The sequence below is a fragment of the Leucoraja erinacea genome, chromosome 8 (assembly GCF_028641065.1).
Source record: "Leucoraja erinacea ecotype New England chromosome 8, Leri_hhj_1, whole genome shotgun sequence".
NCBI classification, from domain to species: domain Eukaryota; kingdom Metazoa; phylum Chordata; class Chondrichthyes; order Rajiformes; family Rajidae; genus Leucoraja; species Leucoraja erinaceus.
In genome coordinates this window covers 44,113,565-44,130,522 of record NC_073384.1, presented here as the reverse complement: position 1 = coordinate 44,130,522, position 16,958 = coordinate 44,113,565, and the positions used below count along the sequence as shown (strand labels likewise).

Sequence of the window (16,958 nt, the reverse complement as noted above, 5' to 3'; positions counted from 1 at the left end):
TTCACCACTGCCATTGGGAAGAAGGTACAGGAGGAGCCTGAAAACTGTAACGTCAGGTTCAGGAACAGCTTCTTCCCTACAGCCATCAGGCTATTAAACACGACAACAAATAAGCTCTGAACTACAACAGATAACAGATTATCATTATTGTACTATATACGTTATTTATTGAGATTGAGTATGTGTGCATATATATACAAGCACTGAACTTTTTTCCTTCTCCCGTTATGTACTATGTTTACATATTCTGTTGTGCTGCAGCTAGCAAGAATTTCATTGTCCTATCTGGGATATATGACAATAAAACACTCTTGACTCTATGTGTGTACCTGTCCAAATGTCTTTTACACATTACAGTTTCTGCCTCAACCACCTCCTTTGGCAGCTCATTCCATAACCTTCCACCCTCTTGTGTGAAAAAGCTGCCCCTCAGGTTCCTATTTAATCTTTCCCCTCTCACCTTAAACCTATGTCCTCTGGTTCTCAATTCCCCTAATCTGGGAAAATCACATCTGGCCCATGTCCGCTCAAAATGGAAACGCTTTCGAGACAGGTTTTGAGAATCACGAGGCATTCATTTGGGAGCACATGGTTACCCCTTGTAAGTAGCGGTAGCTACTTTACATTACATCTTACCCAATTGTATACCCCTTCCTCCGCTTCTTGCCCATCAGTGGACGAGTCCACGGTTCCAAAACACCCGTGTGCAGCAGCAGGGCGAGCCGGCAGATACCAGGTCGGCTGTTCGGAACTTCCTTCCTCCAGCAGCGAGCATCCGAGCCACCCCCAGCAATCGACACTTAGAATAGCTTTTGAAAAGTTCAAATTTAAATGTTTCCCATTTCAGACTGTTTTGATGTCCATTCAAACTTGTGGCGCGAACCGCTCATACGTAAATACTACCGACAAACTATGACTCAGAGAGATCGTTTGAGAAATCCTTTAGCATTCACCATCAAAACTCCAATTTGGACTTTATTGAATTATAAAAGTACAATCATTGGTATAAATGTGCAACTTGCAACAAGAAATCATTTTGCATACAGTGGTGCAGCAAGATGCAAGCACATTACCCCTTAGAAAATAGCACACACCACTCTTGCAGTTCACCCCAAGTCACTCGTAAATAGTACAACTGATGCAGCCTCCTGTAGTTTTATTTCTTGGAGAAAAACACGCACATCGCTTGTTCCAATCCATTGCAATCAATGGAAATACATTTTGCAAATGCAAAAAAAATAGAAATGCGGGCAATAGCTGGGACAGTTTGCTTTCGATAAGGCTTGAAACCTTTTGTCAACACAAAAGCTGAACCAGAGTACAGAGCTTGCCTTCTTTGGCAACAGTTAATATTCTTACTCTTCATCTCGTCAGGTAGAGGGGAAGAAAAAAAGCATGTATAAAAAAATATTCAATTCCTGGTTTGATTTTTTTGTTAATTACAAACACACTGGATTGTCTGATGCAAAATGAGAGACGCAGCACTCATCCTGCTCACTGAACAGTTTCTAATTAGAAAGGAATAAAGGCATTGACATTTTACATCTTCAAAGTTATAATGCCAAACATGCATCATTGTACAGATGGCAAAGTCTTCCTAAAATAAATAAGGCTGCAAACTTCAAAAGTAGCAAGAATCACATCGTTCTTTTATCTCTATATAAAAATATCCAGGAGATATTTTCTCCCCCCACCTTCACATTTACATGAGTGTTGACTTGAATTTGTGCCTTCGTGTTGTGCCATTTGCATTCCAACACAGATACATGCGCTAGTTAAAACTGATCAGACTAGTGTTGTGTACTAAATCCGTGCAATGGGTTAATTTCGGGTTCCATTTATGTATTTTGAGCAGAGATTGTGAATAGGATTGTTGCATGTCCGTCTGCCTACATCCTCTCTCAGACCAAGAATTGTGTGCTATCGCTTTTGTTCCTATACCGTCTACAAAAGATGGAATTTAATTGGAACATACATTGAACAAGATTGTGAAACCTTAAAGATGAAAATCAGGGACAGTTGAGATTATTAAAAGTCAATCATAGAAACAGCAAAACTGCAGGACTTGCAGTGTCAGATACCCCCATACATACAATTTGTTATCGGAGTTCAATAGTTCATAACTTATTGGAGCAGAATTAGGCCATTTGGCCCAATAGTTAGTGATGGGACATTTGGATCCACAAAATAAATCGGGGGAAACATAAATAACATCAGAATAATTGCACCAGGGAATATGGTTGACAATCTGGATCTAAATGTACAGGAGCTGTTTTAACTATGAGAAAAAATACCTTCATTTTTATTAATCATTTAATTGTATAGTTACTGCAAAAGACAAACATTAAAATTTCTCCCTTGTTTTGTATTTGCAGTGGTTGGTTCTACACTAGCAGGAGAAAAGGATCCTTCCAACAAATGTGCAGGAAAGTATCTTGGGTGAACATACTCCCTTTCACCCAGAATCCCTGTACAATTTCAGTTGGTATGGATGTTCACATTATATCATTATATTATTATTCTCCTGTATAGTTTTTAATCATCATTGTATTAAGGTTCATTGATATTATCTATATAATACTAAAACTCTTCGTCTTGTTTGTGGCTGTGTGTGTGTGTGTGTGTCAATCTGGTTAATTTTCCTATTTTCTTATTTTCTTCCAAACGCTACGCCACGGCCTTCCCATTTTCCCACATCCTACTAACATTTTTTCCCGTTGGGGTGATAAACATCTTCCCGTTGCATTCCCACCTATCTTTCCGAACGTTTTAATCGTTTAAAGTTTTAAAAACAGCCCGAAAACTCACCCATTTTGGGAAAAAAACCCGAGTGACGTCACAATGCACTCGCAAGGCAGTACAGGACACTCCGTGAGGGAGGGGCACTACAGCGCTCGCGTGGCGGCAGCTGCCAGCGCCCGACGCCCGGTGGGGAGGGTGGTGCTGGAGCTGGAGTGAGGACCGAGCCCGAGGCTTGGGATGGGGCCATGACCGGGGATAAAATAGAAGCCACTGCTGGAACCAAGGACGAGCCTGGGCCCGGGGTCAGAGACGAGCCCGGAGATGAATTTGGTGCCTGCAGTGGAGCCCAGGTGGTGGCCGAGCTGACGGGAGTCTGGGGCCGGGTCTTCACCCTAGTTCCAGGCCAATCGCTGCTCTACGAAAGGGTAGGTCCTGGGGCAGGGAGGGAGAGGGGAGGGGTAGAGAAATGAGGAGTGAGGGAGATGGGGTGGGGAGGGGGCCCCCTTCCTATCTACCCTCACTCCCACCCTCCCTACCCCCTCCCTCTCTAATTCCCTCCCTCCTACCCCCCTCCCTTTCTAGGGATTGAACTGGAGGGTGAAGAGGAGGAGGAGGGAGTGCTGGGGGATGAGGTGAAATGAGCCGTGCCTGCGCTATTGGGGACTATGCGTGAGTGGTGCAATCTTGCATTGGGGGAACGGCTTGCGTTGGGGGAATGGGGGGAATGGGTGAGTGGTGGCATCTTGCGTTGGGGGAATGGGTGAGTGGTGGCATCTTGTGTTGGGGGAATGGGTGAGTGGTGGCATCTTGTGTTGGGGGAATGGGTGAGTGGAGGATCTTGGTTGGGGGAATGGGTGAGTGGGGCATCTTGCGTTGAAATGAGCCGTGGTGGCATCTTGATTGGGGACTATGGGTGAGTGGTGGAATATTGCATTGGTGGAACTGGTTGCGTTGGGGGAACGGGTGAGTGTTGGGGGAATGGGGGAATGGGTGAGTGGTGGCATCTTGCGTTGGGGGAATGGGTGAGTGGTGGCATCTTGTGTTGGGGGAATGGGTGAGTGGTGGCATCTTGTGTTGGGGGAATGGGTGAGTGGTGGCATCTTGCGTTGGGGGAATGGGTGAGTGGTGGCATCTAGCGTTGGGGTGCACTTGGTCTAGTCTTTATTATTGATGACATCACACATCGGGTATTCTGAACCATGGTCACCAGAATTTGCTGATAACCTGTGATAAACATAAACGTATGAAAAAGATCACCTGCTATTTAGTGCTGCGGATCACAAAACACATTATAACGATTTACCCTGATTAAACACATGAAAGTGGTGTTTTATTGCAAAGGCACTGAACAGACACAACCTCTTTGTAGGGAACTCCCCCCTTGTATCTTCAGTAAATGTGGGCCAAGGTAGAGGTTATAAGCTTCTCTAGGTCACTCAAAACAACATTAAAGAGCACAGCCCATGATGGGAAATGTATCGTTCTTGAAATTCATGTGAATTTTGGTACCCAACAGAGAAATGGACTGGCAAAGATGAAAGGCAGAATGAGGAACACATTTTTTGCCCACATTGTTTCCTGCCCGCAGCTAATTTTCTATCTACTATTGCCCGGGGGCCCTGTCATTTCACGGGTTTTAATCTTATGAGGTACCTCATCAAATGCCTTTTGGAAGTCTGTGTACACCACATTGATTATGTTCCCCTCTCTGTAATTTAATCAAAAACTCTAATTTGTTTTTAACAAAATACATTCAAAAATAATCAAAGATCAATTCTTAGTCTGAGTGTTCCTAAAGTTCAAGAATGCAAGCAAGAGAATTGAATATTCTAAATGACATTTTTGTACTATTCATTCAGGTCTTTTTTTTCCTGATGTTCAGACTTCGAATTTAAAAAAAAGTTTGAACATCTCTGAAATGCCAGTCTCCTGCCAGACCCTGATTGAGGAACAAAAGGGCCCTGAGAAAATTATGTGAATCACTATTTCCAGCTTTGGTCAGTTGCTGAATAAAATATTTATTTCACAAAATATGTGAATAGAGTAATACCTGCTTCAAACACTTTGAAAATTCACCTTGTCAAACACTCAGTGACTTCAAGGTTAAAAACAATTTTAATGTTCACAGTGGTGCAGCTGGTGGAGCTGCTGCCTCATAGCATCAGAGAATCAGGTTCAATCCTGACCTCGGGTGCTGTCTGCATGGAGTTTGCATATTCTCCCTGTGGCCATGATGCTCCTGATTTCCCCCACAACGCAAAGACTGCAGTTTTGCAGTTTAGTTGGCCTCTGTAAAATGTCTCTTGTGTGGAAGGGAGTGGAAGTGAAAGTGGGATAACATAATGTGAACAGGTGATGAATAGTTGACGTGGACTGAGTGGGCTGAAGTCTGCGTCAACCATGCTTTATCACGCTTTATCTCTAAATTGAACCAAAACTAAAGTAAACAATGGTTATAAACCACTGAAATGTGGCTCTTCAGTGTGTTGATTACAATGAGGAGTGTTGGTCAATGATTACAGGACTGTGGGCAGCACTGGTGTTGTGAAACAAATGTCTGAGTTTATTACCAATGATTATCAACAAACGCTTCAGTCTTTGGCCAAATGTATATGTGCTTTAATTTGAGGTGCATTATGCACAGAGTAATGGGTGAATAACATGAAACAAATGACCATTTATTCTGTAAAATTCAACTGGAAAAATCCCTTGAATAAAGCTGGGTATAGAAGGTCAGATAGCATCTGTGGAGCGTGAATCAAAGTTAACACTTCAGGCAGAGTGGTTGGCAAGAGATTATTGATCAAACTATTAAAGTATTCTGATGACAAGTCATGAACCCGAAAGGCATTGTTTGTCCCACCACAGAAACTGTCTATTCTACAGTATATCCCCATCCCTTTCTTGATTTCTTTCAGTTTATTAGCAGCTGTCTTTTTTGCTTTTTTTTTCAAATGTAACTTGGTGACTTAAAGAGCTGTAGAAACATTGAGAAACTTTAGTAATTGTGATTTGGGATTTGTATGTCTGACAAATCTTTTCTCGTCGGTTGATAATTTTAACATTTGTACGTGATGCGAAAAATATTATCATTTGAACATGTTGGGAAACAGAACAAGCTTAAATTATTCAGTAGGCTTGAAGGCATCTGAAAGAGATAGATAATTTCTGATGGAGTTGTATGTATTTCCCAAACGGCAACCATTAAAATAGGAAAAAATAAATAAAAAGTAATCATACAAAGTAATGCTTTAACCCTGAGTAGGTGCTTGGATGCCACTGCCTTTGGCTACTCAGTGAAGGCTGGGGTTCAAAAGACAAGGAATGCTTACCCGGGTTGAGCCATTTTATTCTCTTTTCCTATCAACTCCCCCTAAATCCTACCATTCACCTGCACTATGGGCAGTTTTTACAGCAGCTAATTAACCTATTGAAAGTCTGAAGGAGGGATCCGACCCAAAATGTCAACCATCCTTTTCCCCCAGAGATGCTGCCTGACCCGCTAAGTTACTCCAGCACTTTGTGTCTATCTAACCTACTGAAAGGCATGTCTTTGGGATGTGAAAGGAAATCCAAGCAGATAGGAGAGTAGAGGTTGTTGGCAGGGTGGTGAGGGGAAGCAGAAATGTAGGGAGTACCATCTTCTGGGGCAGTCAGAAGGTGGCAAATGGAGCGTGAGTTTAGTTTAGATTATTATTGTCACGTGAAACGAGGTACAGTGAAATGCTTTTATTTGCGAGCTATCCAGTCAGAGAATAGGCTACATGATAACGATCAAACCATTCACAGTACACAGATAATGGATAAAGGGCACAACATTTAGTGCAAGGTAAAGTCCAATTAAAGAGGGCAGCAAGAAAGTCTGCATTTGTGAATTTATGTGATTTAAAATTAGCAGTTTGGTTAAATTAAAATGTGTTTTTATGTAAGTCGCCAGCGCAAAACAGTCGGAAATCCAGCCCACTCTGTAAAAAAGAATTGAACATCGCTGAGAGTGTCACATGCATTTGGCCGACTGAATTGCTTCTTTCTCTGCTGTAATGTTTCTAAATATCTTCTAACCAATGTAACTGCTATGATAGACTAAATGAAGGCAATTTGTGAGAATGATTTCCTTTGGGTGCAACTTAACTGGATTTATAAAGTGTTGCAGGTACCGAGAGAGTCACAGAGTACTGATTAAAGTTCCCGATCACAGTCTCTACAATTACAGGATTTCCACCCACGCATTCACTGAAACAACTCAAGTTTCAATCTTTTTGTGCCCTGATTCATATTGGGTTACAACCTTCGCTTCACTGGCATGATAAATAATTTGACCTTTGCATTCAGACACTCCTGGTCCACCAACTAAATTGTGGCCTGAACTCAATTCAGAGTGCTTAATGAAGTATCAAAACTGTCCCAGAAACTCATGGCACAAAGGAATTGAGCCAAAAAAAGAATCAGAACTTGAGGATAAGTTAATGCAGAATTTTTCAATCTCATAACTTAAAAAAAATTATTGGAAACTTTTTCAACTGAAGCTACATTTCTGAGCCCATACAGATATAATCTTACTAAAGAGCAGGCTTTTTCAAACATGACATATCCTCAATAGGCAATGGTGGTATTAAATCCCTGCTTCACTCACAAAGGAGAATATTGCCTTTAGTAATTTAAAGATTTATCAAACTGGCTACATTGCAAATCTTCCTATGTAATGGCAAACAATGAAATCCCTTCACTTCATATGCTTGTTGGGCGAGTGATATGTGCAGCCATGTATGAATGCATGAAGGTGATCATTGGCAGTTGTGTTGAAGGTCACAGTCTATTTCTCAGGGTAGGGGGTGTAGAAAACTTGGGGGCATAGGTTTAAGGTGAGAGAGGAAAGGTTTGAAGGGACCCAAGTGGCAAGTTTTTTCACACCGGGGATGATAGGTGTACGGAACAAGCTGCCAAAGGAAGTGGTAGAGGCAGTTACAATTATGGTGATGTGAGCATATGATGAGTGTTTGACACTGCTGGGCCTGTACTCACTGGAGTTTAGGATGAGGTGGGACCTCATTGAAACTTACCAAATAGTGAATGGCCTGAATAGAGTGGACGTAGAGAAGATGTTTCCACTAGTGGGAGCGTCTAGGACCAAAGAGCACAGCTTCAGATTAATTGGCCGTACCTTTAGAAAGAAGATGAGGAGGAATTTCTTTAGTCAGAGGGTGGTGAATCTGTGGAATTCATTGCCACGGACAGCTGTGGAGGCCAAGTCATGGGGTATATTTAAGGCGGAGATGGGCAAATTCTTGATTAGTAACAGTGTCAAGGGTTATGGGGAGAAGGCAGGAGAGTTGGGTTGAGAGGGAAGATAGATCAGCCATGATTGAATGGCGGAGTAGAAGATGGGCCAAATGGCTTAATCCTGCTCCTATGACATGAACATTTACAATGTTTACAAGGCATTTGCACAGGAAAGATTTAGAGGGATATGGGCCAAACTCAGGCAAATGAGACGAGCTCAGGTACGGTACAGTGGCAGTCGCTGGCAGACCTGCTGCATCACAGCGCCAGAGACCCTGGGTTCGATCCTGACCTCTGGGGTCGGAAGAAGGGTCTCAACCTGAAATGTCACCTATTCCTTTGCTATTTATGATTGGGCAACTGAATCATCCTACCACAACCAGAGAGCAGCCCTGAACTATTATCTACCTCATTGGTGACCCTCGAACTACCCTTGACTTTGCTGGCTTTATCTTGCACCAAACATTATTCCTTTATCATGTATCTATACACTGTGAATGGCTCAATTCTAATCAAGTATTGTCTTCCCACTGATTGAACAGCATGCAACAAAAAATGTTCAACGTATCTCGGTACACTTGATAATAAACTAAACTGAACTAAACAACTGAACTAAACTACCTTGGTCGGCTTGGACGAGTTGGGCTGAAAGACTTGTTTCCATGCTGCATTTACAATGTCGGTGTCCCTGCAGAATTAGTTCCTTCATTGTTTTTCCTGGGGAATCACATATTGGGGTATGAGGATGGGATGGGTGGGTGGTCATGATTACAGAGGAAGGCATTAGAAAAAGCTGTCCTCTGGTTCTCAATTCCCCTGTGGGCAAAAGACTCTGTGCATTTACCCGATCTATTTCTTTTATGATTTTGTACACCTCTAAAAGGTCACACTCATCCTCCTCTGCTCCAAGGAATAAAATGCTAGCCTGCTCGACATCTCCCTGTAGCTCAGGCCCTCGTCCTGGCAAGATCCTCGTAAAAAGAGCTTAGGTTCTCGAGTCCCGGCAACCTCCTCGTAGCTCAACGTGTCAGGCAGTATCTCTGGAGAATATAGGTGAATTCATTGCCACTGATGGCTGTGGAGGCCAAGTCAATGGATATTTCCAAGGCAGAGATTGATAGATTCTTGATTAGTACTGGTGTCAGGGGTTTTGTGGTGAAGGCTGGAGAATGGGGTTGAAAGGGAAAGATAGCTCAACCATGATTGAATGGCGCAGTAGACTTGATGGGCCGAATGGCCTAATTCTGCTTCTATACCGTATGAACTTATGAATTGACAAGAGCCAAGAATTTAATAAGTTGAACCTGTCCCATGCCTATGCTGGCTGGACCTGGACAAAGAAAGCCAATTATTAACTGACATTTGCCTATTATTAACTGACATTTGTAAGGTTTAGTATTCATATACCAATAAAGTCATCATCAAAAATCTTTCAGGTAACCATGGATAAGAGTCCAGCATTCTTTATGCAATCAGGTTGACATCCTAATAGGCAGAGAGAAGAATATCTTTGGATAATTGAGGAAGAATTCAAAAGGTTATGCAAACATAATGTTAAAGCAAACATGATCTTGTGCAGAAGGAAATGACTTGCTTAATCCGGAGTGGATGCCAATTAATGGGGTGGGAGATTGCAACCTTCACGTGGTCCGCCCTGTTTCAACACATGCAATCAACCTGGTGTGCACAATCAAACAGGATCAAATAGAACAAGTTGTCCTACAACTTTAGGCTGTGCACACCATACGCAAGAAGAAGATGCCAATTAATAATACCAATTGAGACTGGTGTAAAACCTTAGAGTTTGCTGAGTATCAATGATTTTTAGGTATGCTTCAATATTATGCCACGTCTCTGCACAATCTTGCAACAGTATTAATACTGCTTCTCTAACTATTGTAAAAGCACAACAATTCTGTAGGGGGAAGAAGCAGCAGAAACTGTACAATCTTTTGTAAGGAGCACTGTTGCAGCAAAAGTCCTTTTTGATGAATTATAGCATTAATCACCACTTTTAACTTGCTTGAAATGGTTCCAACCATGGATACTGAGCAACATTAAGTTGTATCAGCAGCGAGCGTGGTCATGAGAAGCTTATTGCTGGCTTTAATGATGAAGGAAACATTAATTATTATATTTGGAGTCACATGGAGTCACATGATTTTGACATTCAATAAAGGAATCTAAACAAAATGGTACATAGGATGCTTGCCAAGATTGTCTCATGTTGAAGCTGTTATAAACACAAAAATGAAATTTATAGTCTACGAGCATTATAGCAAGAATTATGCCAAGAATGAGGCACGGACTTGAAAGGAGTGTTGAATGGCTGAACTGATTCAGACACCTTGGACGAGAATATAAGGTTTTTCCATCACAAAGGCTACAAGTTGTCCACAAATCAGGGCTGTATTATGTGGGAAACACAAATGATTGTACATGTAAGAAATGTGACCAAAGAAGCAAAGTGCTGGATGAACTCGAGCTGGTGAGTCAGGCAGCATCTGTGGAAGGAAATGCATGACATTTTGTGTCGAGGCCCTTCCTTATTATGTGGGGTCTGAGTGTTTAGAGCCAAAGATCTACAAGACAGGAACTCCATACCATTTAGTTATAGTAGAAACAAGGAACTGCAGATGATGGTTTACAAAAATGGACACAAAGTGTTGAAGTAAGGCAGCCTTCTTCCAATAAGTTCTAGTGAATTTGAAGGCATTGTCTTGAGGTTTTGCCTTTTAGCGTAGTATAGACAAGAATCAAGAAGAGCTAGTTAGTAGGTGTATGGTTCTTCAGGTCTGTAGAGCAGAACCATCGAAAGCACCACTCCATGCATGGAAGTTGCCCAGAGAGCATGTCAATGTGGATTATTGTGCAAATAGCAGGGAGAATTGTTGTGGTGCTGGTGTGGTACAGTGGCACAGCCTTGCAGCTCCAGAAAACTGGGTTCAATCTTGACCACGTGTGTTGTCTGTATGATGTTTGCATGTTCTCACTCTGACTGCATGGGATCCCCATGCTACGGTTTCCTCCCACATCCCAAAGACATACGGGTTGGTATAAATGTCACTGCAAATTACTCCCAATGATAATTGAATGAAGGGAGATGATGAAAATGGTGGGTGTTAAGGGGGCCTGGGTGCCCAGAGAGGTGGAACAGCCTTGATGACCAAAATGATCTCCATGTACATCCTTGTACTTCTTATGGGAATATGTTATCCACCTTTCTCGGTTTATTTTAATCCAAGGCAATCAAATTAAAAAGCAGGAGGGAAAAGATTTCCTGTCATCTGTTTTACACTTTGCACAAAGTGAATAAATATTTTTTGTTCTCCTTTTGGTACAGCGAAAGAATCATAGACCACAAGATATATTCTTAGTGCAAAGTTTTATTAATAACTAAATTCACATTTAGGTTGAGTGCATGAAGTTTTGGAGGCACATAGTGAAGGACTCAAAATGATTTTACTGAGGTGATTTGCATGGGCCCTTGCGATTCAAGAATACTTGCATAATTTTTACTACTTATTCCAAGTTGCTCGCTAGCTGAGGTAAAGCAGTTGCTTCTGGCTGTCGATTTGCTGCCTATAATTAAGTGGATAGTGCGGCACCCAGAGTCGCACAGTTGCTGCCTTACTGCACCAGAGACCCAGGTTCGATGCTGTCTGTATGGAATTTGTACGTTCTCTCTATGACCGCGTGGGTTTTCTCCGGGTGCTTCGGTTTCCCCGCCCACTCTTTAAAGACATACAGGTTTGTAGGTTAATTAGCTTCCATGAATTGTCGCTAGTGTTTAGGTTAGGGCTAGTGTACGGCGTAATCGCTGGTCAGCGCAGACTCGGTGGGCTGTATCTCTGTTTTCACACCTGTATCTCTAAAGTCTAAAGCAAAGTAAAGTAAGAGGACCTGCCAATTACACCTGAGAGTAACACCGATGTGCAACAGTTTCACTTATCCTGTTCTCCAGTTGTTGGAGACCTAATACTTTCTTAAGTGACAACTGAAATCCATTGTCCAAGACAATGCACTGGCCCAGAAATGCCAGTCCCGTCAGGTGAATGTTAAATTGCGTATCCAGATCACTGGGGAGCATTTCCTTATGAGGCCCTCTCATGTGAGGACAGAACATTGCATCTCTGCTATATGAAGAAGAACTTTGCAATGCCATATCCTCATTGCTAAGTAATGCAGGCAAAGTGCCCGTGATCGAGTTGTTAACTCAGGTGATGATGGTTCACATACAGCGTAATCAGATGATCAAAATGTTTTCTCTGCTCTATGAAAATAGTAGATGAGATGTTATTAGCACGTAGGACATCTCCTTTCACATACTTCTCTTTCATTGATTCAACTGTGAATTACTTTAACCAAATTAGTCTACCACAGGAATATTGCATTACGTACCTGCCTTGCACCATCTGTAAGCTCCTCGACCTAAGCTCTACATCTTGTGCTAATTATATTTTACATCATCCTCTTCCAAAGTGCATTCTCCTGGTGTATTCATGCCCTGTTACTCAGGGCATGTTAGCCTTCAATTATAAAGAATAATAAAAATTAACTATGGGTTTAACAACAGAAATGCTGAAAATATTCTGTCGGTCTGACAGAATCCATGGCAAGAAAAACAGCGTTCCAGATTGATGATCTTTCATTGCCACGTGAAGTCATGTTGGCTTTCTCTCTGCACTGCTGCTGCATGATCTGCTGAATTCAAGCATTTCAATTCATCCCATTATCATGTATTTGTACACTGTGGATGGCTCGACTGTAATCGTGTATAGTCTTTCCACTGACTGGATAGCACGCAACAAAAACTTTCCGCTGCACCTTGGTACGCGTGACAATAAACTAAACTCAAGCTCAAATTATTTTTTCAGATGTCTGGCATCTGCATTGTTTTGCTTTTGTAACAACAAATTTATTATTTCATTGTCTGGGGTATGCTTTTTGTTCATTCAGCTCTTTGAAAGACATTCAATTCTATATTTGAATATTACACATGCTCCCCAACTTACATTACATTACCAAGGTCCCACAAACCTTGGTGTAACTCAGACATCACGTAAGTCGGCAATAGAAATGCTCCAGGCAACATCCCTGGAAAACATGGAAACGTTTCGGGTCAGGATGCTTCTTCACACTGATCAGTCTAAAGAAGGCTCCCAACCTTTCAGTTAGACTGAAGAAGGGTCCAGACTCGAAACGTCATTTATCTATGTTCTCCAGGGCTGCTGCTTGGCCTGCTGAATTATGCCAGCACTGTGCGTCCTTCACTGTTTCTATGTCCTTGGCCTCAGTAAGTGTGTTCTGTGCTGTGTTGGATTAACATACTATGTTTCTACCAATTTTTCTTTCTGTCCAACTGAGAAATTCAGCTTGATCCAGCTTTATTCAATGTTAATACTCCCAGCTGACATTTTGGTGCTTTTTTTAAGTAGGCACAGATGAACAAATCCCACTCACCGAAAGTGGTGAAACAAGGAATACACATTTTAAATTTAGCCTCTTCTTTAAATATCTGTGTCGGGATAAACCATTCAACATATCTGTCTAACAATCTTTATTTAGTGTGAACAAAATGAAAGTGAAATGCTTGTGCAGCTCATGGAAAGGTGGAAAAGACACACAGGTTTATTCCTCCAACCATCTAGCAGCTCAAAGTTTGTGGGAGGACAGGAAATCAGGATGTTGAAGTGAGGATAGGCAGGTGGGGATGGACATAGTACTTTGGTTATCTTGAGGAACAGCATGAGCCATGATTCTACTGGAAGGCAGAGCAGTTTCAAAGGTACTCAAAGATGGCTGACTCATACCCCTGTCTTTTATGTCCTTAGCAACTGTTCCTTCTCTACATTGCACTGTTATATGGAAGGCACGCTCTAACTGGTCAGGCAACTCACCCCTACTCGACATATTTGCATTTCAAAGTTGCAGTTTGGGGGCTAAAATTATGTAGGATTTCAATTGACATAATATATAAAAACCTCCTGCTCAAAACGGGTAGATGTGATGTCTGCAAATTTATAAGAAATTAGTCTTGGGTATCTAACTAGGACCAAACTTTCTTTCCTCCCAAACTTTCCTCAGACATGTTGCAAGTAAGCAACAAATTAAAATCACCCTAATTGTGTCTGCTCAGATCTTAGCAAGGTTGTCATTTGATTTTGAAGTATTATTAGTGCCCTAATAATTTCCTTTTTTACCCAGAATGGTAATCACTGTATTCATTTACGGGTGTGGACATGCATGGCTATGCCCAGCATTGCCTAACCCTAACTTCCCCTAGTTTGAGATGCGTTCTTGGGCACCAGGTTCATGGTGTAAATGCAGACTGGCCAATTACACATCAATCCCTTGCGATCTTTGTATCTGGATTGCATTTGTTTCAGGTAGTGAGTGGCACAGTGGCACAGCGGTACCATTGCAGCATTATATTGTCAGAGACCCGGGTTCGATCCTGACTACGGTGCTGCCTGTACAGACTTTGCACGTTCTCCCTGTCACCACGTGGGTTTTCTCTGGCTGCTCCTCCCACACTCCTAAGACGTGCGGGTTTGTAGGTTAATTGACTTTGGTTAAATTGTAAATTGTCCCTAGTGTGTAGGATAGTGTTAGCTGGTTGGCACGGACTTGGTGGGCTGAAGGGCCTGTTTCCGCATTGTATACCTAAAGTCTAAAGGCGATTTAGCCCAAAACGCAGAAGAGACAACTATCAATATTTTGAGAGGGATGTTGTTTTGGACCAGTGGGGGGGATATGGATGGGTTGTTACACACACTGTCACAGTGTATAATCTGGTCAGAATCCAAATCGATTGTTTAATCTGTTCTGTTTATCTTCCTTGTCTTGTTGGAACGTAGAACGATTTTTACTTAATCCCCTAATTCACTTAATCCTTTTTGCCATTTGATTTCCTCTTCACTAATATGGTTAAAATTTGAATGATATATAGTTCCCAATATTACCAGGGGATTGCATACCTGCTTAAAGGCAGGTTTCAAATAAAACAAGTCCAACTCTTTTGCTGACCTCTATCTGAAAACCAGTGAGCAGAATCTAGACATTCAATGTGTGCTGCACCGTACTTTTAAGTATGAAGTAGAGTTTCCTCATCAGGCACATTTCTTAAATAACGAAAAAAAGTCAGATGCTAACGATTTTGAGAGCCTTTGAACAAGCTGGTCCTATCTTGAACAAATTGGCAGTTCTCACCTGGTGGAGGGAGACATTTAATCCTTCGAGGAAATACTGCAGGCAACAAAATGGCATGTGGGAAGAGATTATACCTCCTGCATTGGGAAAAAAAACTCTGACGTAGCCTCAGAGGATGCAGTGTATGTGGAGTGAGATGCAGCGACAGTCTCACCGTGTCATGGAGCTGTGCTGTAGAAGACACCGGCATGAGTTGCCCGTCGATGCATTTGCTGAATGAAATCAGACCACCCTGATTGCTGGTGAGGCCTTGTACTTATCACCTTGTCTCACTGGTCTCCGCTAACCTGTTATTCATGATGGCCAAAGCTCCCACCCCTCCCGAGAAGCCGTTCTGCCTTGTGTTGATGCACACTCTCCTGGGGTAGCCGTTGGCAGTTTCTGACAGTTGCTTCTGCAGGATGGCAAGGGACACCTTGTTGGAGGCAGTCAAGTCCCTCATGGAGATCATCTCCCCAGAGAGCCTCCTTCCCTCGGTGTCACTGTCACACGGCTCGTCCTCCTCCGCCAGGACGTGGTTCCTGCGGATGCGGGACTGCCCCGGCGTGATGGCGTTACGACGCCCAGTGCGCATCTTCCCCCTCCGACATCTCGGGCAGCAACCACACTCCAGCTTCTTCAACAACCAGTTGAGGAACTGTTTGATCACGATGGAGATAACATTGAAGAGCGAGTAGATGCAGCACACCCCCAAGAGTATGAATACAAAATTACCAAATCTGTACAATCCCTGATTAGTGTAGGCCGCGTTCTGGCTGCTGACGAGATCCCCAAAGCCAATAGTACTGAAGGTGACGAAGCAGAAGTACAGTGAGTCGGTGTAGTTCCACCCTTCCACCGGCGTGTACATGGCGGAAGCACAGCAGGATATCACCACAGCGGCAATGGCCAGGATCAGCATGATGTAGTACACAGACGGCTTCCATCCCGCCAGGCTGGCCGCGTCCATGAGGGCAGACTGGCGGCCAATGATGGGAGGCAGCAGGCCCTTGTTCTGCAGCTGCCTCTGGTAACACGCCTTCATGATGAAAGCTAGCAGCGTGATGGTGCGCTCGAGAAAGAGGTTGAAGAACAGAATAGTCCCTGCGCATCCAAGAAGGCCGTAAAATATCAGAAACACTTTCCCAGTCACTGTCGCTGGAGTTGTCATGCCAAAACCTAAAAGAAGAAGGAACGAAAAAGGTGGAATTTATGGTTTCCTCATACACAACTGCAACCCATTAAACAAATAATAGCAGGATTCATTTACCAATTATTCTTGCTAAGCAACACTACGACCCAAACAAACACAATGGCTATCTGAATGTCTGAACCTGAAATATTACAATAGACAATAGGTTCAGGAGTAGACCATTCGGCCCCTCGAGACAGCACCGCCATTTAATGTCATCATGGCTGATCATCCACAATCAGTATTCCAGCATTTTGTGTCTATCTTCGGATCAATGTGTAAACCAACATTTGCAGTTCCTTCCGACACATAATGGCTATCTTATTGAGTTATACAAAAATCTCATGGAGGTGTACAAATATCTTATAGGGATGTACAAAAATATTCTAGAGATATATAAAATCATAGAAACATAGAACATAGACAATAGGTGCAGGAGTAGGCCATTCTGCATTTCGAGCCAGCACCGCCATTCAATGTGATCATGGCTGATCATCCACAATCAGTACCCTGTTCATGAGAGGGGTATATCGGGTAAACACACAGTCTTTTT

General features: G+C 42.6%; 1 protein-coding gene across 1 annotated transcript in view; it reads right to left on the bottom strand.

Annotated features, from left to right (window-relative positions):
- Positions 1 to 3,730: 3,730 nt before the first annotated feature.
- LOC129699632 (potassium channel subfamily K member 12-like) overlaps positions 3,731 to 16,958 on the bottom strand; it is a 50,003-nt gene continuing 36,775 nt past the window's right edge. The window contains exon 2 of the mRNA XM_055639603.1: positions 3,731 to 16,392. Within this exon, the coding sequence (XP_055495578.1) occupies positions 15,494 to 16,392 (899 nt within the window). The 3' untranslated portion in view covers positions 3,731 to 15,493. The remainder of the gene's footprint in view (positions 16,393 to 16,958) is intronic.